This window comes from Rhinatrema bivittatum, chromosome 1, assembly GCF_901001135.1.
Source record: "Rhinatrema bivittatum chromosome 1, aRhiBiv1.1, whole genome shotgun sequence".
Lineage (NCBI taxonomy): Eukaryota > Metazoa > Chordata > Amphibia > Gymnophiona > Rhinatrematidae > Rhinatrema > Rhinatrema bivittatum.
The window spans coordinates 142,556,241-142,577,361 of NC_042615.1; the positions used below are offsets into that span (position 1 = coordinate 142,556,241).

At 47.1% G+C, this 21,121-nt stretch overlaps 1 protein-coding gene across 4 annotated transcripts in view; it reads left to right on the forward strand.

Annotated features, from left to right (window-relative positions):
* Nucleotides 1-21,121, forward strand: part of USP46 (ubiquitin specific peptidase 46) — an 84,609-nt gene that overhangs the window by 24,546 nt on the left and 38,942 nt on the right. For 3 of the 4 annotated variants that reach the window (XM_029587743.1, XM_029587759.1, XM_029587749.1), the window contains exon 3: nucleotides 9,229-9,442. In XM_029587743.1, coding sequence (XP_029443603.1) covers nucleotides 9,229-9,442 — 214 coding nt within the window. The remainder of the gene's footprint in view (nucleotides 1-9,228; nucleotides 9,443-21,121) is intronic. The other variant, XM_029587767.1, reaches the window with a different exon arrangement.

Genomic DNA, 21,121 nt, shown 5'->3' on the forward strand with positions numbered 1-21,121 from the left:
ACAAAAATTTTAAAAATTTGTCCAGGAAATTTTGTGCCCATCACAGGCACCGGCTCATCAAGCTCATGGTCTTCGGATACTGTTACGAACACACCCAGTGAGCCCTGGGAAGGGTGTAGAGGCACGATCGCTTGCTCCTGGGAGAGAGTGAGCCCTTGGGCCCCAAGGTGGCTCAGGGAGGAGCCCCAAGACACACCCCAAGGGAGGTGAGCAAGTACAGGCATAGGCTGAGCAAGAACACAGGAGGAGGATGAAGTGGGTCAACCCTCTGTTGAACCAACACGTATTAGTGAGGATTGACGGAGGCAGAGGGCTGGAACAATGAGGCAAGGTACAGGAGTAGGAGATTCCGGACCCGAGAGAGTAAAAGAGTCAGAGTACATAGGGGAACGAGGACTCCTGGAACTTGGACGAGAAGAGGACTCCTGGACTGGATGAGATGGGACTCTTGGAGCGTTGGACAAGACGAAACTCTTGGAGACTTGGACAAGACGAAACTCTTGGAGACTTGGACAAGATGAAACTTGAAGATGAAGAAGAGATTAGGCTCTTGGAGACTTGGACGAGATGAGACTCTCGAAGACTTGGACAAGACGGGACTCTTGAAGATGAGAGAGAGTGCTGTCCCTCAGGGCACCCTACAAGGCCCGACATGGACTGGTCACAGACCACCCTGTCCCACTAGGCACCCTACACAACCTGGAATGCTAGTCGCAGACCACCCGGAGAGCGGGATGTGCACGGAACGAAGAAGAGGGTACGCAAGAGGGGATGCCTCAAGCGCAGGTCATCTGGACACCTGGACATCTGGAACTCAGAACCAGAGGACATCTGGACGTCTGGACATTGGGGTCTCTAGACATCTGGACAGACGGACCCAGGTAGAGTGGATTCTGGACGAGAAGAGATCAAAGGGTCGTAGAGGAGAGATGACGGACATCAGGACACCTGGACATCTGGATCACTTGAACCAGAGGACATCTGGATATCTGGGCATCAGGAACATCTGGGACATCTGGATATGGACGAGGAACCCTGAGCTTACGGGAAGGGAAGCCAAGGGTTGGAACATACCACGGGGACGATCTGACAAGGAATGAAACCTGGAGCGTCAGACGAAGATGTCAGGAACAAGAAGACATGGAACATGAAGTCTTCTGGATAGGAGCAGCAAGATGGACCACGATGGAAGCGGTGAAATTTCATGGACAAAGGAGAAGTTCCATGTAGTGTGTAACTCCATCCGAAGGCACTGAGGAACTGAAGCAGTGCCTTTATATAGGGCAGGACCAGGAAGAGCTCTGAAGACGTCATCTGGAGGGCACAGGAGTACTTCCTGTCTCTGGCCCTTTAACAAGAGGAGAGAGGCGCGCTCCCACGCCTAGACGGAGCCCTGGAGGAAGATGGGAGGAGCCAAGGCCTGTAGTGGCATCCTGCCGCATGGAGGAAGAAGGAGCAGGCTGGAGGCGGCTCCTGCCGCTGAAGAGGAGCTGCACTGGAGCTTCCTTCAGCCCCGAAGAAGAGGACGAGGTGGTGGTGGCTCCCTGCCGTGAACAGAAAGACTTTGGCAGCGGCGTTCGGGCCGCGGAGAAGGAGGGAATCCTGGCAGGGGAATTGCCCTGTAGGTGGAGTCGGCGGCGCGGCTCCAGCTGCGCAGGAGGGAGCAGCAGCAGGCCGCACACAGGAGCACCGGCAGCGGCCTGTGGCCGTGAAGAGGAGTGGCAGTGCTGGGCCCGGCAGAGAGAGAGGTGAGAGACTGTCCGCAGGATGGGGTCTGCGGACAGGATCGTAACAGAATGGAGATTTAAAAAAAAATGAAATCCCCGCCTGTACTTCATTGGCCCTTTCCCAGGTGCTGCCCTCTTTTTTTCCCAAAAAAATGTGCTGATGCAGTTAGATGAGCACTCAAAACGGGCTCTTGTATTGAGTGCTTGTTGTCCTAAACTCACGCACATCCATAGCCTGTGAGTAATCGATACAGTATTTAAATCAGAAGGAAATCAGGGCAGCCTAAATTGTACGTCTGTTGCATCTGTAGCACTCAAAATAATTTATTGCATTGGGCCCCCATGATTGCAACAGGTGCTCAATACGAGTGTCTGTTTTGATCGCGCTACCTTTTTGTTATTTTGCTGAGGTTGCTGAAGTGAATTATGCTATGCACCCATTGCTATTGGTGTCTAAATTGTGTGGCCATAAGAAAAGTGGGTTTCTTTTTGAGCATGACAATACACATTTATTTTTTTCCACCGCAAGCAGTAAATTCAAGAGTCAAAACGATACTAAGGAGGAGAACACACAGTTATTGCAACATAGAGGACCGTATTTTTTAATGTTTCTCATGAACCCTTGACTACGGGTTAATTTTACTCCACCTCCGGAACGAAAGTTAAATTCCCTGCATTAAAAGGTATGTGTTGGGCATCCAGCCTTTGGGCGCGCTTTCCTGTATCGGAGGGTAATAATTAATGTCTTCATCTACGTGCTATTTGCATGCGTTGGGCACTTTCGGGTTTATGTTTGTTAGGGCGTGCATTTTGGGCGCGCTAATCTCCTTACTGCATTGGGCACTAATTTTGCATGCCCAAAACTCATGTCCAAATGCAAGGAAACCCGTGTGCTAGACTGGATGCACCTTATTGCATCGGCTTGAAAGGGTGTATTTTTCATTGAGTATTTATTTACTGGTTTGCCTGCGGGAATTCCTTTCAAAACTGTCCCCTCACCCCTGCCACCTACATGACTGAAAATCTAATTTCTTACAAATGCTTTAATCTATTCAGTCTTCTTCCTATCTTTCAAGTTCAGAGATCTCACCATGAATGAAAACTGCAGAAATGCAACTCTAGCTCTTGCTCTACAGTTTATTAAAATGGAATGACGTAGCGTGATTGGAAAGTTCACTGAGCAGCGATATCGCAGGCTGCTGTGTGAGGGACACAGTCTGTCCTTAGGCTATAGATTCATAGCCGCTGTGGGTGAGAAGAGGTCAGCAGGCTATCGCTCAGGAGCATCTCTTTGTGCAAGGGTCCTGGGGGCATCGTGGTTTCTGAGAAGTCCAGTTCTGCGATAGGGAGGAGAAAGGGGGCGAGAGAGAAGGAAAGTGAAAAGTGGGGATAAACTGTGCTTGATAATGGAGTGATGAATGAAAGTCCTACCATAGGCACTGAGTGACCCAGGTCATCTACCAAACGTTTTCTGGCATGACCGTTTCTAGTAATGTGCTGCCCACCTTTCCCACTGCAGTGTACTCCCTTCTGTCTCCCAGATGCAATCCATCCATTTCACTGGTTTGCCTGCTGAAATAGTTTTGCTGCATTCAGAAGACTTTTAGGATCAGTAAAGTTAGCAAATATCTGAGCAAATAATACTAGAATAAAAAGACAAACATGAAACAGTTTTGTTTTCTCTTGTCTCATTTCTTAAGTATTGAACTAGCTCTATTATATTGCATTTTGCCCGAGTGGCTTAGAGGCAGAGATCTCTTTGTGATTACATTAATGATAGGAATTTATTTAAGTACAGCATTCTGTTCAGGTAATTCTAAGTTCAGCATGCTACTTAGCATAAAACACTTTTTTATATAAGTATTTTGAGGAATATTTTTCAAAAGGACTGTGTGCATAAAATTGAAAGTTGCATGTATAAATAGCATGTACATGCATAAGGAGTATGTTTTAAAAGATCAAAGTACATGCATATTAGCTGTATCAGTGTAAGGTATAGCAGATTTGGCGACCCTTGGAACTCGAGACGCAGACTCTCAGGATTAGACCAGCCTTCAGTGTGTCTCCTGTTTGGAAGTTGTACTTAAGGAGTCTCTGTTTGACATACCTTTACTGGTCTAAACAGTCTTAATAGGCCTTGCCTTTGGAAATGCTGTCCAACTGGCCCTTGATTCCTGCTTCTGACCCATGACTGATTTTGGATCCTTGCCAAACTTCTGATCCAAGCCCGGGCCCAAGTCTTGTCCTGCCTGCGCTCTCAGGTACTCCACAGATTGCCAAGATCCAACCGTGGCCTGTGCCTGTGAGCCCAAACCATGCGGAACAGCCTTGGTGCTGAGTGAAGACGCCGCCTGTGTGCTGTGCCTTGTGAGTTTACTTCCAAGTTGCTGCTTTTACAGATCCTGGCCTCCTCCAAACACCTTCCTTTTTCTTCCTTGGAGGGATGCATATGAATATATACACACAAAAGGCATTTTAGGGATATTCCAGAGCAGGGTTTAGAAGTACGTGCACAAGTAAATATTTTATAAGTGGATTACACGCGCACTTTATCCAACTTACACACATGCTTGTTTTTTTAAATCATGCAAATTAAATCGCAGTTTTCTGTTACCAGTTTTTGGATGGGAGGTTTGGATCGAGTGGTGAAGGGCCTGGGTGAGGTGATGGAGATCGGGGTGAAGCTTGTGCTTCTGAGTGTGGAGGAGGGTGTGTATGGGGTGAAACACATGTTCAGGTAAAGTGTCACTTTGCCTTTGAGAATCTTGAAAGTCAGACCCAGAATTTGGAACTTGATGCTGTAAAGAGTTTGAAGTCAGGGTAGGGATTTTAGGATGGGAATGGTCCCAGTTAATTTATTAACATTTTGCATCATTCATGCCACAGCGATACTAAAGTTTCCACCTCCTGCTGCCCTCAAAATTGTTGCACAACGCTAGTTGATTGCCTAATGTGCCTAGTGGATGAAGCAGAACTGGGTTCAACTTCCTTTATAAGTATAAGGGTTTACATAGTAATTCAAAGGTGACAAGACACCAAAACTTCAAAATCCTTGGTTCATGATTAAGCCAATAAAACATAGTATTAGGATCCACCATAATACAAATGCTGTACCAATCAAAGACCAAAAAGGTCAAGAAAATACTAGAAGGTCCTTATCAATATACAATCCAGAGGGAATTGCATTTTTTTTTCAATCTAAATATCTAGCATTGCTCCATATATCCCAAAAGTTTTATCACAGTCCCTCCACCTCAGTCATTCTTAACTCTGGCAATCACAAAAAATCCAACACATGTTAAATGCAATGACTGACAAGAAGTGCTTCAGATTTTGCCAGTCTGAATACGGTTCCAATGTTCATTGAGCCTAACTTTAACTTATCCGATAGGAGGAGAGGGAGGAGGAGCCCAGTGATTAAAACAGCAGGCTCCTCTGATATGGAGAAGGGAGAGAGGAGCGAGGCAATCAAATTTGCAGATGACACAAAGTATTCTTCAAAGTAGTGAAATCACAAGCTGATTGTGAGGAATTATATGAGGACCTTGTAAGATTGGGGGACTGGGCGTCAAAATGTAGACGAGCGCAAAGTGATACATATAGAGAAGAATGGTCCAAACTATAGTTTCCTGGAAGGCCTGGGGATAACCTGCACAGAGCTACAGTTGCAACTCTAAAGGGAACACAATGGGATTGGAGGTGGCTTCCATGGGGGAACTTGATCTACTTTGGGGAAAATGTGCATAAAATCACTGCTGTGCACAGTAGATGGGCCGTCATTTACAGTGTTTACAATACTGAGTTACATTTTAGGTGTCACCATCCAGGAAAAGAATCTTGAAGTCATGTAGACAGTATTTTTGAAATCCTCAGCCCAAGGTTCAGCGGCAGTCAAAAAGCAAAGAGAACGTTGGGTATTATAAGGAAAGGAATGGAAAATAAAACGAAAGTTATTTTAATACATCTGTGTTGATCTATTGTGCGACTTCACCTTAAGTACTGTGCGCTGTTCAGGTCACCCCATCTCAAACTTTCAAAGCCATTGATGCTGGTAAATATCGGTTTACCAGCATAATATAATAATATGACAGCATGAGACACTATCGATTTCAACTAACTTATTCTTGCATTTAAGCTCTAGTAAATTTGGAAACCATCTCGCAAGAAACTTAATAGAGTTGGGTCCTTCTACTTTTTTTTGGGCAATCCCCGATAATTTGCACATTCTTACTCCCGCTTCTATTCTTGACATTTTACACCCTGTTATACATCCCTGAACATTTGTTTTCAAGCTTACTGTTCTATTGTTGGACATGTTTAAACGAGTATTCTGCAGTACTTATTCAGTTGTCAGACTCCTCAAACCACTTACTATTTTTCCCTGATGCTGGACACTAATTTGGCCATTTTAGATACCACTTTAGGAGGAGTTAGCCGACTAGATCTGGGGTTGTGAAAACAGTCTCTTGCTGAGCACTGTGTGGTTGTGCTAGGCAGCTCAAAAAATGGATGTTTTAGTAGGCGGGCTTGGTTCAGGGTACTAAACTATGCATATGTATTCAAGTTTCAAATATACGTGCAACATTTTTCCCACTTTACCCTCACCTACAGATAAACTGGGGCAAAGTAGATGCGTATTTTGATACCTACGCAAGTGTTAGCAAATTTTTAAAGGAAAATTAGCCACAACTGTTCACTACAACTTACTCTAGTGAAAAAGCATCTACATCTCTTGCCATCTGCCAGATAAATGAAACTTACCTCCCTTGACTTGTGTAAGGCCATTTATAGAATGCCTGATAGTTTCTAATGTCTTCGATACTATTGAGTCTTTGATCCACTCTTCATTGTCTATCAGCTATTAATCAGTATTTCTAGTTCCTCTCGCACTGATTTTTTAAAACTTCTTTTGGGTTTTGCTGCCTGCTCTGCCCATATAGCAAGGATCGAGTGTTTGCTCACAAATTTAGCTATCATCTTGCTGAATATTTGATTGCAAAATGTATGTGAGTGTGTGTGTGTGTGTGTTTTCTAACAGCCATTTACGTGCATAAAACACAGGCTTATGCATGTAAACCCTTTTGAAAATTCAGCCCTAAATTTTATAATTGGTTGGAAGTCAGCTCAGATACTTATTTTTCAGTACTTCTGCCTCTAGAAAAGTTTTTGTCAAAGTGATTTCTGTTTAAAAAAAAAATGGCCTTTCTGTCCCCAGTGTATTTGGACCTTTTCAGAAAGGACATATTTATTAAAAGTCCCACAAGACAGTCTGAGCATTTTTTTTTGTATTAGAGTGCCCAATTTTGCACACAGTTTTGCCAAATATCAGATTCATGACTTGGGCAAAACTTGCGCTGTTTCAAAATTGTTCATAGTTAATTTTAAGAACATAAGAATTGCCATACTGGGTCATCCTAGGGTCCATCAAGCCCAGTATCCTGTTTCTAACAGTGGCCAATCCAGGTCACAAGTACTTGGCAAGTACTCAAACATTAAATAAATCTCAAGCTGCTATTGCTTAATAATTAATAGCAGTTTATGGATTTTTCCTCTAGGAAATTATCCAAACCTTTTTTAAACCCAGCTACACTAATTGTTGTAACCACATCCTCTGGCGATGAATTCCAGAGCTTTATGCACTTAGTGAAAAAGAATTTTCTTTGATTTGTTTTAAATGAACTACTTGCTAACTTCATGGAGTGCCCTAATCCTTTTATTAGAGAATAAATAACCGATTTACATTAACTTGTTCAAGTCCTTTCATGATTTTGTAGATCTCTGTCATATCTCCCCTCAGTTGTCTCTTCAAACTGAACAGCCCTAACTTCCTTAGCCTTACCTCATAGGGCAGCCATTCCATGCCACTTACCATTTTGGTCACCCTTCTCTGTACTTTCTCCAATGCAACTATATCTTTTTTGAGATGCAGTGACCAGAATTACACACAGTATTCAAGATGCGGTCTTACCATGGAACGATACAGAGGCATTATGACATCCATCATTTGACATCTGTGTTTGTGACATGATTGCAGCTGGCACTTTTTTTGACATTCCTTAAAGCTGTTACTTAGGTTTTCTAATTTGACTGTATATTTTGTTTAGATTATGGTCCAGGTCCTTTTTGAAAATATTCTTTACATTCATTCGAATGTCCAGAATGTAATGAAAAAAAGGCTTTTTTGAGAATTACATTTTTTTTTTCATGCACATAAGAAGGGTCACCGTTGTTGACATTGTCCTCTGTACAGTTTCCATAGGCACCTGACCTGACTATTAGCTGTATTATATTTGACCAGCATGGTTCTTACAACCATTATTTATTCAGTACAAGTAGTATATGGTAACATATAATTAGTACCCTATTACATCAATGATAGTAGCGGAAGCTGTCCCATTAACTGTATTATTATTATTATATATTAATTTGTTCAAAATAAGGTCTTATATAAGTGACAGCCACATATATAGAAGTGGTAGATTTAAGTTAATTGTAATTCCTAGTTAATTGTGTTCTGAATGTAGCATTGGCTCACTCTTTAACATGAAATGGGCATGGGGCTTCGTCTGTGGAGCGTGGAGGAAAAATCTCCAGGGCCCACTCATGGGGAAATGCACTCATTTTTAATACCAGTTGATTTCACTAATAAAGCACAAGAGACTGGATTTTTGTTCCTAAAGACTTTTTTACTTGAGGGAAATAGAAGATTGGTATTTACAGCAGCATAAACAGACTATTTCCAGTCAGTATTGACCTTTTGATGCCGAACAAGTACATTCTCTTCTCTCCCTGCTCCTCTGTGCTAGAGGTGCAGACTACCCAACAGATTTAGTTATGGGCAACAGCGGCCAGCCATCAGTTTTCAAGTAGCTAGGTCCATCAATCAGTGTGTTACTGCCCGGCTACCATGCCGAAACCCGAGGGTTCATCACGCACTTCCCATGGCGGCATGATTAAAGGTTAATCAGGGGCTGCCATTCCCTACATGTAGTCTGCTCACAGATTTCATGGAAGTGTGGTCTAAGCCTGATACTGGTAAGATTGAGACTCTGGATTTCAAGCATCCCCCTCCTGCTGCCATTTTTTCTGCTCAGGGCTGCAGGTGGCGAGAGGGTCCAGCACAGGTCCTCCAGATTCTTCGGACTCACCACACGGCCACTAGCAGCAGCTCTCACTCCCATTCTCCTGGAAAAGTCTGGAATCTTCCCACAGGCATCTTGACATCACCTTTTCTGGCAGAAATCACTTACTGCATACCTGAAGGGGTGTACAGGAATATTCCATTCTTTGTGTAACGAACACATTTGCCCTTTTAGTAAGGCAGAAAATCTTTTCATAAATATTTATGTCATATGATCTTTGATGTGTGAATGCTGGGTTTACGTTAGCCCAGCTTGGTGCTATTGTGTTGTAGAGGAAATGTGTTCCCAAGACTGGATTCAGTGTCTGCATTGTATTATTGTGGACAATGATTCCTTTTGTTTTTGCTTTGCTCTGACAGTTTGGGAATACATGCTACTGTAACTCTGTGCTGCAAGCCTTGTATTTTTGTCGACCCTTTCGAGAGAATGTGTTGGCATATAAGGCTCAGCTGAAAAAGAAGGAAAACTTATTGACTTGCTTGGCGGACCTTTTTCACAGCATTGCCACACAGAAGAAAAAAGTTGGCGTGATTCCACCCAAGAAGTTCATTTCAAGGTTACGAAAAGAGAATGGTGAGTGCAAACTAAATATAAAAGGCTTGAATGTTGTTCAGAACAAAACAAAAAAACCCATCTGTCAAGGTACAGGGCGACATAGGGAATTATTGTAGGCCTGCTGTATTTGTTACTGGGTGGGGGTGCCTTTTCTGATCATGTTAGGGAAAACTGAATTTTCCTACAAATCTGTTGGAGTTGAAACCAGCCATACAACCAAACTGATAGTGTAGTGACTGAGCTGCAATCTTGAAGAGCATAAACTGGGACCTTTCAGGAACGTTAAGAAGGTAAGGTCATGTGGCTGTCCTAGAAGCATAGAAGATGTTGGCAGTTAAATGGCCACTTGTTCCACCTAATCTCATACTTGAGCTGGTCTTCTCCCTCCATCCTCTGCCAGTAAAATCTTTTTTGTGACTGTCCCATACATGCTTGAACTCTGTCATTGTTTTGTCTTTTGCCACCTCTGCTAAAAGTTTGTTTACCAGATTTTCAGTGAAAAAGAATTTTATCAGTTTTATTCTGAACCTCCCTCCCTTTACCTTCCCATAATGACCCCCTCCTCTTCATCCAGCCAGACCAATCCAGACATATGAGTTTATGTCCCCCAACCAGCAGATGGAGACAGAGACTAACAGGCTTGGTGATGGCACCCTATAGAGGTTCCTGCCTTGACCTCAGCTTACCAGTATTCTCTGTCTCTAGCAAATGTTAGATAAGCATCCTGTGCAGTGATCTGAGGCTGAGTGAAAAAGATAGAAATTTCAATTGCTGAGGTGAAAGTCCTGAACGCCCTCCCCCAGTTGAGCACAGCCAGTGGACTGGGGGGGGGTTCCAGTTATTGGATCAGGATTTTTCCTGTCTGTGTTCACTGGAATTACCGCTCTTCAGCCCCCCTCTCCATTTTTTCTCTCCCATGGTTTATTCTCCTCCTTAAAAAAAGAGTAAAAAAGGCTTCTTTCACTATATTTTCCTCCTTTCTCATGAGATCTGTGGCTGTGCCTGGTTCCTACTTGCTGTTAAAGCAGTTTAAAAAAAAAAGAGAAAGCGGAAAGCAGAAGAACTGTTTGCTTTCCGAGGGTGAGTTATTGGGTTTTTTTCCCCCTTGGTGATATGGGCAGGGACTCCGGGCTGAGGAAGTAGAAGTAGGGCAGGAAGTGGTGGCTTCTCTTCAGGAGCGCGGGTGCCATTAAGCTCAGGGAGGGGGAAACCTCTGTAAATCTTGTCGGGAGGAGAAAGAGAGAGAAAGGGCAGCATATGAGTCATCTGTCCAGGAGGGCTCGCATTGGCAGAGTCGTCTGCAGGCCTATTCCTGCCAGCATGCTTGCTGCCACGGTGGGAACAGTGGCCATATTGGAACCACAAGAAGGGGTAGTTTAGAGCAAGGGCCTCCTACATGTGTTCCAGTGGGCTTGGACACTGCAGCAGACTAATCCATGGCTCTGGGTGGAGTTCCAAGAGGAGCAGAGTTGTGAAGTATTTTTATCAGGCCTTTTTTTTAATAGGGCTGAGTGTAGCTCTAAGTTTCTTTCCTGCAGGAACTCTTCCCTGGGAATTCCTTCTGGGAATCCAGAGCAGAGGAGAGGGGGAATGTTCCCCTAGGGAAGAGGATGTTTCAGGTATAGTTTGGTCCCTCTACGAAGAAGAACTTTCTTCCACAATTTCACAGTCCTTAAGGACACAATGTAGAGGAAGGAAAAGGAGAGGAGTTTGTTAACTCTGAAGAAGAAGACCATATAATGATGAGTTTAAGGAAACTATCCAGTGTTTCTGAGGCATAGACCAGTTAACAATTTGATCTATGTGTAATGGATACCCCAGGGATAAATTTTAATGGGGTAAGACTATGGCAAGGCTGTATCCCCTCCTAGTTCAGGAAAGGGAAAGCTGAAAATCTGTAAAGTGGTTGCTTTTGTTTGTGCTGCTACTAGGAGAAGGGGGCTCTGTCTTCAAGGATTCTTGGGATAAGAAGATAGAGTCTGTGCTTAAGCAGGCATCTGAGGCTGCTGGTTTGCTGCTGCAGGCTGCTATGTGCAGTGGTATTGTTGCTAGGGTAGGTTTGTGTTTGTCTGGACACATACAGGAAAGTTCCTTGGTATGTGGGGGAACAGTCTTGGAGGATGCAGCTCAGATGGAACTGGGGGCCTCCTTTTTGGTGGATGCTTCATAAGGATTATTCTGGGCTTTGACTTGGAGTGTGGCTTCCATTGTAGCTATCTGTCTTTTGCTATAGCTATGTAACTGGTTAGCAGATTCAGTTTCCAAGATAAGGTGGGCCAAATGTTCCTTCGAGGGAAATCTTTTTGGAGAAGATCTAGGAAAGCTGGTGAAACCATAAGGGGAATCAAAATTTCCCTGATTGTCCAGCCTTAAAAGATGTCCCGACCAATATGTGATGCCAGGAATGTTGGCAGGTGGCATTTTGTAAGTTCCAGTCTTTTTGGAACTCCAAAGAGGGAGGGAAGGATGGAATTTCAGGGGGGAGGGGTTCCAGAAATTCCCAGATCTTCCAATGAAGACGTGAGAGGCCACTGTTTAGTACAAAGGCTAGGTGGGCATTTGTCAGCCTTTTCGCGGAAGATAAATCCACAGGGGTAGATTTTTAAAGAAGCGCGTGCGGGGTACGTTTGTGCGTGCTAGTCGGCGCGCACAAATCTACACCCGATTTTATAACATGCGCATGCTGCCACGCGCATGTTATAAAATCCAGGGTCGGCGTGCACAAGGGGGTGCACACTTGTGCACCTTGCGCGTGCTGAGCCTTAGGGGAGCCCCGATGGCTTTCCCCGTTCCCTCCAAGGCTGCTCCGAAATCGGAAGCAGCCTCGGAGGGAACTTTTCTTCTGCTCCCACCCCCCAGCCCTACCTAAATCCCCCCCTACCTTATTCCACTTCGAAACAATGACACAGAGAAATGGCTTTTCCTGTCAGCAAGTTTTCAACTGTGATGCAACTGGACTTTTCTGGAAGAAAATGCCCAAGAGAATATACATTACCCAGGAAGAGAAGAAAATGCCAGGTCACAAGCCAATGAAGGATAGGCTAACCTTATTGCTATGTGCCAATATGAGTGGTGACCTCAAGATAAAGCCTCTATTGGTTTATCACTCTGAGACCCCAAGAGTGTTCAGAAAACAGAATGTCATGAAGAATAGGTTAGGTGTCATGTGGAGATCTAACAGAAAAGCCTGGGTAACAAGAGTCCTTTTTCTTGAGTGGATCAGGGAGATTTTCTGTCCTACTGTACAGAAATATCTTGAGGACAAAGGATTACCACTCAAGGCTCTCCTCATTATGGACAATGCTCCTGCTCACCCACGAGATTTGGAAGACAAGTTGACTGAAGAATTCTCATGGCTCACAATATAATTCCTCCCACCTAACACAACTCCTCTACTGCAGCTTATGGACCAGCAGGTCATAGCTAACTTTAAGAAGCTATACACCAAGGAACTGTTCCAGAAGTGCTTCCAGATGGTTTCAGATACGGATTTAACCCTTAAAGAATTCTGGAAAGAACATTACAGCATCTTTTCATGTGTGGGGTTAATAGAGAAATCCTGGGCCAATGTCTCTCAAAGGACATTGAGATCTGCCTGGAAGAAAGTGTGGCCTAAAATTATAGAAGAAGAGGAGCCGGACCCTGCAACTAACCCTGTGGTTAATGACATTGTCACTATAGCCGAGTCCATAGGCTTGCAGGTAGACAGTGCTTATGTTGAGGAACTGATGGAGGAACACTCAGAGGAATTGTCTACAGAGGAATTTCAGCAATGTTTGGCTGAGCAACAGGGAATGGCAGCCGAGGCGCTTACTGAAGAGGAGGAGGAGGAGGATCAACAATCACTGCAGCAAATTTCCTCTTATGGAATTACGGAAATCCTGAAAAAATGGACAGAGCTACAAACATTTGTAGAGAAGACCCACCCAGACAGAGGAAAAGCCAATCATTGCATTCACTTGCTTAATGATAATGTCATACTACCAAACAATGTTGAAGAAAAGACAGAAACAGACAACCTTAGACCAGTTTTTAGTTGCAAAAAGGTTGAGACCAAGTGAGCTAGAAGCAGGTCCTAGTGGGCTCAGACTCTCCCAAGGAGAGAAAGGACACCAGAAAGCCAGATTCCTGATGTTCTTATGGAATGGGACTCTCCTTCTGAACAATAACCACCTTCCATTTCATCCTCCGAGCTGTTTGCTTTCCCTCCCCCCTTCCTGCCAACCAAAGATGTCAACTTTTAAATAAATAAGTAAATGAAAAATAAATTTGAATTGTTTTTTCTGGTAGGCTAAGCACATTTTATAACTTTTTGGTGAGTACACTAGGGAAGTATAGGTGTTTCTGGTAATTACAGACCTCATACAACCATTTTTTATTGTAGAAATGGTTAGGTAAGGGGTGCTTTTCAGAGGTCTGGAATGCATTATGGGTTCTTCCATTATTTCCTATGGAAAACAAAGTCTTGACTTACAACCAACTTGAGTTACAATCAGCCCTCTGGAACCAATTGAGTTCGTAAGTCAAGGGCCCACTGTATCTAGTTAGTCGTCCATCTGAGCCTTTGAAAGAGGTATTACTTAAGCTGCTTACTCTTAAGGCGGTGTTTTTTGGTAGCAGGCTGTTTCGCAAGATAAATTTCAGAGCTGCAGGCTCTGTGATGTAGTGAGCCCTTTTTTGGGTATTTCAGACAAGGCAGTGAAGATTCATATGGTTCCTTCATTCATCCCTAAGGTGGTTTTGACCTTTTCATCTTAACCAGTTAGTATGTCTCTCTTCCTTTCAAAGGGACTCAGATGGAGAAGAACATGCACAACTTTCAACTTTATCATTTAAATGTTAGAAGAGTTCTTCTATGATATTTACAGGTCACTAGTAGTTTCAGAACCTTGGAGCATCACTTGGTTCTGTTTATCTGTTTTGTTTAGTGGTTCTATGAAGGGCAAGCAGCTTTAAAGGTTTTGATAGCTCATTGGATTAAGGAAGTGATAGGGGACGCATTCATATCTAAGGTATTGCCACTTCCCAAGAAATTGATATCAGGGTGCAGGCGGCTTCATGGGCAGAACTTAGCCTGGTGTTGCCTTTTGAAAATTTGCAGAGCAGTGACCTGGTCTTCCTTGCATACATTTTGAAGCACTATCATCTCGACCTTCAAGCCTGGGAAGGGGCTTCCTTGGTTCAGAAGTCTTGAGAACAGACTTGTCAGTGTCCCATCCAGTAGAGGAATAGAATGGGTACATCCCATGTGTTTGGACTGGTCTGGCTGGTTGAAGAGGAAGAAGGAATTAATTTTATATGATAATTTCCTTTCCTTGAATCTAGTTAGGCCAGTCTAGGACCCTCCCTGTTCTGCCAAATGTATTATTTTTCTGATTCATTTTCAGAATAACAGCTTGTGTGTGCTAGTTGGTGTGATGGATATTAAGGGGCGGATTTTCAGAGCCCTGCTCGCGTAAATCCGCCCAAAACCGGGCGGATTTACGCGAGCAGGGCCCTGCGCGCCGGTGAGCCTATTTTACATAGGCTCACCGGCGCGCGCAGAACCCCGGGACTCGCGTAAGTCCCGGGGTTTTCGGAGTGGGCGTGTCGGGAGGCGTGTCGGGGGCGGGGCCGGAGCGCGCGGCGTTGCGGGGGCGTGTCGGCAGCGTTTTGGGGGCGGGTACGGGGGCGTGGCTACGGCCCGGGGGTGTGGCCGCGCCCTCCGTACCCGCCCCCAGGTCGCGGCCCGGCGCGCAGGAGGCCCGCTGGCGCGCGGGGATTTACGCCTCCCTCCGGGAGGCGTAAATCCCCCGACAAAGGTAGGATGGGGGTTTAGACAGGGCCGGGCGGGTGGGTTAGGTAGGGGAAGGGAGGGGAAGGTGAGGGGAGGGCAAAGGAAAGTTCCCTTCTAGGCCGCTCCGATTTCGGAGCGGCCTAGGAAGGAACGGGGGTAGGCTGCGCGGCTCGGCGCGCGCAGGCTATACGAAATCGATAGCCTTGCGCGCGCCGATCCAGGATTTTAGCCGATACGCGCGACTACGCGCGTATCTACTAAAATCCAGCGTACTTTTGTTTGCGCCTGGAGCGCAAACAAAAGTAGGCTGTTCGCGCTCGTCTGAAAATCTACCCCTAAGGTAATAAACTGTATCAAGGAATGCAGGATATGTCTGGTTTTTTTTTCTTGTTTTCTGTTTATTTCTCCTTAGAAGCCCTCTTAATTTTGCATAGGAGGTAAGGAAAAATATTTATCTTAGCTTGTTACATAGAATATTGGCAGGCTGAGGTCAAAACAGCAGACTAGGGTGACATCAACAAACTTTCTCCATGTGCTGGTTGGGAGGCATAAACCCATGTGCCTGAACTTGTCTGGCTGGACTCAAGATAAATAAATTATCAGGTAAGAATTACTTTCTCCTTATTGAATTTCCCAAACTGCAAAACACATGTACTCCCATATACGCATGTATATGGGCACACGAACATTTTCTACTGTATTTTATAACCTGAGTGCAAATGATATGCGCAGGTTATAAAATATGAGTAAATATTCACGCATACATGCTCGCGTACATAAAAACTGTGAACCTCACAAGTTCGAACTTATTTGGAAAAGTAGTGGCACTTGTCTGAATAAATTATGATTTATATGGCTAAGTATTGGCACTTAGCAGGAGAAGTCTGAAAAGCACTACTTGTCCATCTAATTAGCACTTTTCTGACATTTCTAGGTATGTAAGATAGCCGGAGAAATCTAAAAAAAAGTGCTGTTTATCCGGATAAGTTCAAATTTGTCCATCTAATAGCGGCAAAAGCGCTGCTTAACTAGATAAATCAGAATTTAGCCAGATAAGTGTGCGAAAATTGTTTACCTGCTTATTTGTATTTTGAATTTTAAAGGGATATGTGAACAGATTTTACTCATGTTATTTTGATGCATTTATTCCCCCAAGTCGGCTTTTACATGCATATATCAGGGTATTTTATAACATGCGCGTGGCACTGAAATTACCAGTTTTACCAATTAGTCTACCAGTTATACCGGTTCATCTTCAACTTGTGAAGACCTTCCTGGCTGTTCACCCTGAAGGCCCCCAATTTCATCAAGTCATTTTTTCACTTTTGAGATGTTTATGATCACTTACACCAGATACTGAGTAGGAGTAAATCTACACAAGTAAAAGCCTTGCGCGCCAATTTGGCAGGTTGTAAAATAGCAATTTATACGTTTAAATGTTGATCCCTCCTTGGAACACCCTTCGTCTGCCCCTTTTATACACACACATTTATTGCAATCCCCAATATATGCGCGTATGTTGCATTTTTTTAAAATAGCGTATACTCGCGTAAATGCTATTTTCCGCTTGCACATGCAATTTTTTATGTTAAAACAATTTTTATTGTTTCCAACAGGATATAAACAACATCATATAAACAATACAGAGAGTGTAGGGCTTCTGATACACTCTCCGCCACTATGACGTAGAAACAAATATTATTATGACAGCCCGCCATCCCAAACCCTCCCTAACCCCCCCATCCCTACTCAGTAAGAATACAGTGAGTACATGATGTGTTCCTTCTACCATCAAAGCTGCGTCCATGATGCGCCATTCCACAGAAGCTGCGCCCAGTCTAGGAGCTGGTATTCAAGACCAAACTGCGAGAGCGATGGGATAAAGTTTGTAGATAGAAGTCCCAGACTCTCCTCCTGTCTGCAGGGAACAGAAAGGGTGGGGCTGGAGAGGATAGCAGTTTTTATCTGCATATTTCTTAATTTATGATGCCTTATTCTGTATATGGTGAGGGTCTGTCTGTGATGTATGTATGTAGGTGTGATGGAGGAGACGTATTCTGCTAGCATATACTGTAGGTTCTGTGTATGGAGCTGTCGTAGTCCATCTTGTTCTGTTTTCCCCCTAGAAGGTGTATTGGTGTTTTAGGCCCAGGTGGAATACTTGCAGTGTTGTCTTTTCATGCGGGGTTGTTGCTATTTGAGATCTGGAAGTTAATGCTGTGTTGGTATGGCAGGCTTGCTAAATACAGTAGGTTCTGAGTGGCTTTTTGCAGAGTTCGTGTGTTACTTCACAAAATGCCTGGTAATCAAGGGACTTTGTATCACTATAACCGAAGTGACAACATAATTTGAATATTTCTCCTATGGAGAGTATTAAAGGGAAAAATTTCCAGTTCAGCCTAACCAGCCATTTCAAAGATTACCTTCAACCAATGTAGTATGAATATTTTATAATTGATAAATTTAGGTATGACTTGGGATCTTCTTATTTTTGCAGTCTGTTTCCAAAACTTAAAGAACACATATTCATGTGTGACGTGACTTCTGAAACATATATGTTGCAAAAAATGTAATATTTAAAAGTATGATATCCATTTATGTGATTTTACAGGACTGTTCTGGGCAGGGTTGTGATGGGGACATAATGATAGTTGAGTTTAATTATAAAAACTCAGGGGGAGCCCCTGAGCCTGAAAATTAATTGAGGAGGGTGCACAAGGCTGAAGGACATAGGGAAGTGGTCCCGAACCTGTTCTGGGGGACCCCCAGCCACTCCTGTTTTCAGGATACTGCAGTGAACAAGCTTGTGCAGGAGAAAGGCAGGGGCTGCCTCACAGCTCACTGGCCCTGTGTTGATCTTAAGTTTCTTCAGCTATTGCTGCTGCCACTGCAGAAAGATGGACAGCATTGCAGGCCGCGGAGCACAGGAGGGAGGAGAGACAGAAAGAGGAAAGGGGGGGGGGGGGGGGGGGCTGCCACTTGGTCAAGGTAAAGAGGGGAGCCAAAGAAGGGGCTGCTGCTGTGCCATAGGTCAGGTGGGGGCAAAAAGAGAGAGGGGACTCCTGCTTCTGGGTGGGGGTGGGTGGAGGAGGGGGGACTCCTGCTGTTGGGCAGGAGTGACTGGAGGAGAGGGGACTCCTGCTGCTGGGCAGGAGTGAGTGGAGGAGAGGGGACTCCTGCTGCTGGGCAGGAGGGAGTGGAGGAGAGGGGACTCCTGCTGCTGGGCGGGGGAGGGTGGAGGAGAGGGGACACCTGCTGTTGGGCAGGAGTGACTGGAGGAGAGGGGACTCCTGCTGCTGGGCAGGAGTGAGTGGAGGAGAGGGGACTCCTGCTGCTGGGTGGGAGTGGGTGGAGGAGAGGGGACTCCTGCTGCTGGGCGGGGGTTGGGTGGAGGAGAGGGGACTCCTGCTGCTGGGTGGGAGTGGGTGGAGGAGGGGGGACTCCTGCTGCTGGGCAGGAGTGAGTGGAGGAGAGGGGACTCCTGCTGCTGGGTGGGGGAGGGTGGAGGAGAGGGGACTCCTGCTGCTGGGCGGGGGTTGGGTGGAGGAGAGGGGACTCCTGCTGCTGGGCGGGGAGTGGGTGGAGGAGAGGGGACTCCTGCTGCTGGGCGGGGGTGGGCGGAGGAGAGGGGACTCCTGCTGCTGGGCAGGAGTGAGTGGAGGAGAGGGGACTCCTGCTGCTGGGCGGGGTTGGGTGGAGGAGAGGGGACTCCTGCTGCTGGGCGGGGTTGGATGGAGGAGAGGGGACTCCTGCTGCTGGGCGGGAGTGGGCGGAGGAGAGGGGACTCCTGCTGCTGGGCGCGAGTGAGTGGAGGAGAGGGGACTCCTGCTGCTGGGCGGGAGTGAGTGGAGGAGAGGGGACTCCTGCTGCTGGGCGGGGGTGGGTGGAGGAGAGGGGACTCCTGCTGCTGGGTGGGGGGTGGGTGGAGGAGAGGGGACTCCTGCTGTTGGGCAGGAGTGACTGGAGGAGAGGGGACTCCTGCTGCTGGGCAGGAGTGAGTGGAGGAGAGGGGACTCCTGCTGCTGGGCGGGAGTGGGCGGAGGAGAGGGGACTCCTGCTGCTGGGCAGGAGTGAGCGGAGGAGAGGGGACTCCTGCTGCTGGGCGGGGTTGGGTGGAGGAGAGGGGACTCCTGCTGCTGGGCGGGGTTGGGCGGAGGAGAGGGGACTCCTGCTGCTGGGCGGGAGTGGGCGGAGGAGAGGGGACTCCTGCTGCTGGGCGGGAGTGAGTGGAGGAGAGGGGACTCCTGCTGCTGGGCGGGGGTGGGTGGAGGAGAGGGGACTCCTGCTGCTGGGCGGGGGTGGGTGGAGGAGAGGGGACTCCTGCTGCTGGGTGGGGGTGGGTGGAGGAGAGGGCACTCCTGCTGCTGGGTGGGGGTGGGCGGAGGAGAGGGCACTCCTGCTGCTGGGCGGGGGTGGGCGGAGGAGAGGGGACTCCTGCTGCTGGGCGGGGGTGGGCGGAGGAGAGGGCACTCCTGCTGCTGGGCGGGGTTGGGCGGAGGAGAGGGGACTCCTGCTGCTGGGCGGGAGTGGGCGGAGGAGAGGGGACTCCTGCTGCTGGGCGGGAGTGGGCGGAGGAGAGGGGACTCCTGCTTCTGGGCGGGGGTGGGCGGAGGAGAGGGCACTCCTGCTGCTGGGCGGGAGTGGGCGGAGGAGAGGGGACACCTGCTGCTGGGCGGGGGTGGGCGGAGGAGAGGGGACTCCTGCTGCTGGGCGGGGGTAGGAAGAGGAGAGGGGACTCCTGCTGCTGCTGGGCGGGAGTGGGCGGAGGAGAGGGGACTCCTGCTGCTGGGCGGGGGTGGGCGGAGGAGAGGGGACTCCTGCTGCTGGGCGGGGGTGGGCGGGGGAGAGGGGACTCCTGCTTCTGGGCGGGGGTGGGCGGAGGAGAGGGGACTCCTGCTGCTGGGCGGGGGTGGGCGGAGGAGAGGGGACTCCTGCTTCTGGGCGGGGGTGGGCGGGGGAGAGGGGACTCCTGCTGCTGGGCGGGGGTGGGCGGGGGAGAGGGGACTCCTGCTGCTGGGCGGGGGTGGGTGGAGGAGAGGGGACTCCTGCTGCTGGGCGGGGGTGGGTGAGGGTGAAAGGTTTGCAAGATGAGTAGTAGGGGGGAGACAGAGAAAGACCTAGGGCAAGTGGTAGGGGGGATGCAGGACAAGGAGTGAGGGGAGAAAGAGTGGGACTCAGAGCACAGGGCAAGGAGTAGGGGCTAAACAGGAGAATTCAGGGCACAGATTGGAGTGAAGGGGGGGGGGGAGAAGGGGATACAGGAGAAGAAGGGGAGTGGAGGGGAAGAGAAAGGGAATGCTGGGCATGTGGTGGGGAAGAGAAGGAGGTGCATGCTGGGTAAGAGGGGGGTGTGAGAGCCGGGTGCTTTGCTGAACCTGCCACCATTATAAGGACAATTGTGGCTTTGCTGCAAAAGGAGAAAGCAATGAGTCAGAGCAGCCAGTGGTAAGTGAAGGGGCAATGGGTATATCTGCCCCGGGCACAGAAAAACCTGGCCCCCGGCTCTGTTCAGTGCCCTGGGTGTTTTGCATAATGCAATGCTACAGCAGCTGGCCCGGAATTTGCAGCTCTACAAAATTGCAGGAAACCAGGGGCTTCGCTGTTGCTTCCCCTTGGATTCAAACAGTAACAAGCTTCTCCCCTGGGCTAATAGACTATCTCGCCCTCCACAAGCAAAGTCTCACTGCCCTTTAAGTCTCTTGTTCCAACACTGTGGAAGTTTGCCAGGCACATCTGGCTATGCTCACTCGGGGGCCTGCTTACAGCTTAGTGCAATGGCACAGCAAAGTGCGTAGGACCCAGAGCAGAACTATGATCAACTTAAAGAACAGTAAATGGGAAGAGTGAACTGTGTGAACACTTGCTGTGTGTTTTACCTCTGGGGAAGAGAATATAGTTGAGGTGTTGATTGGCATGGGTGA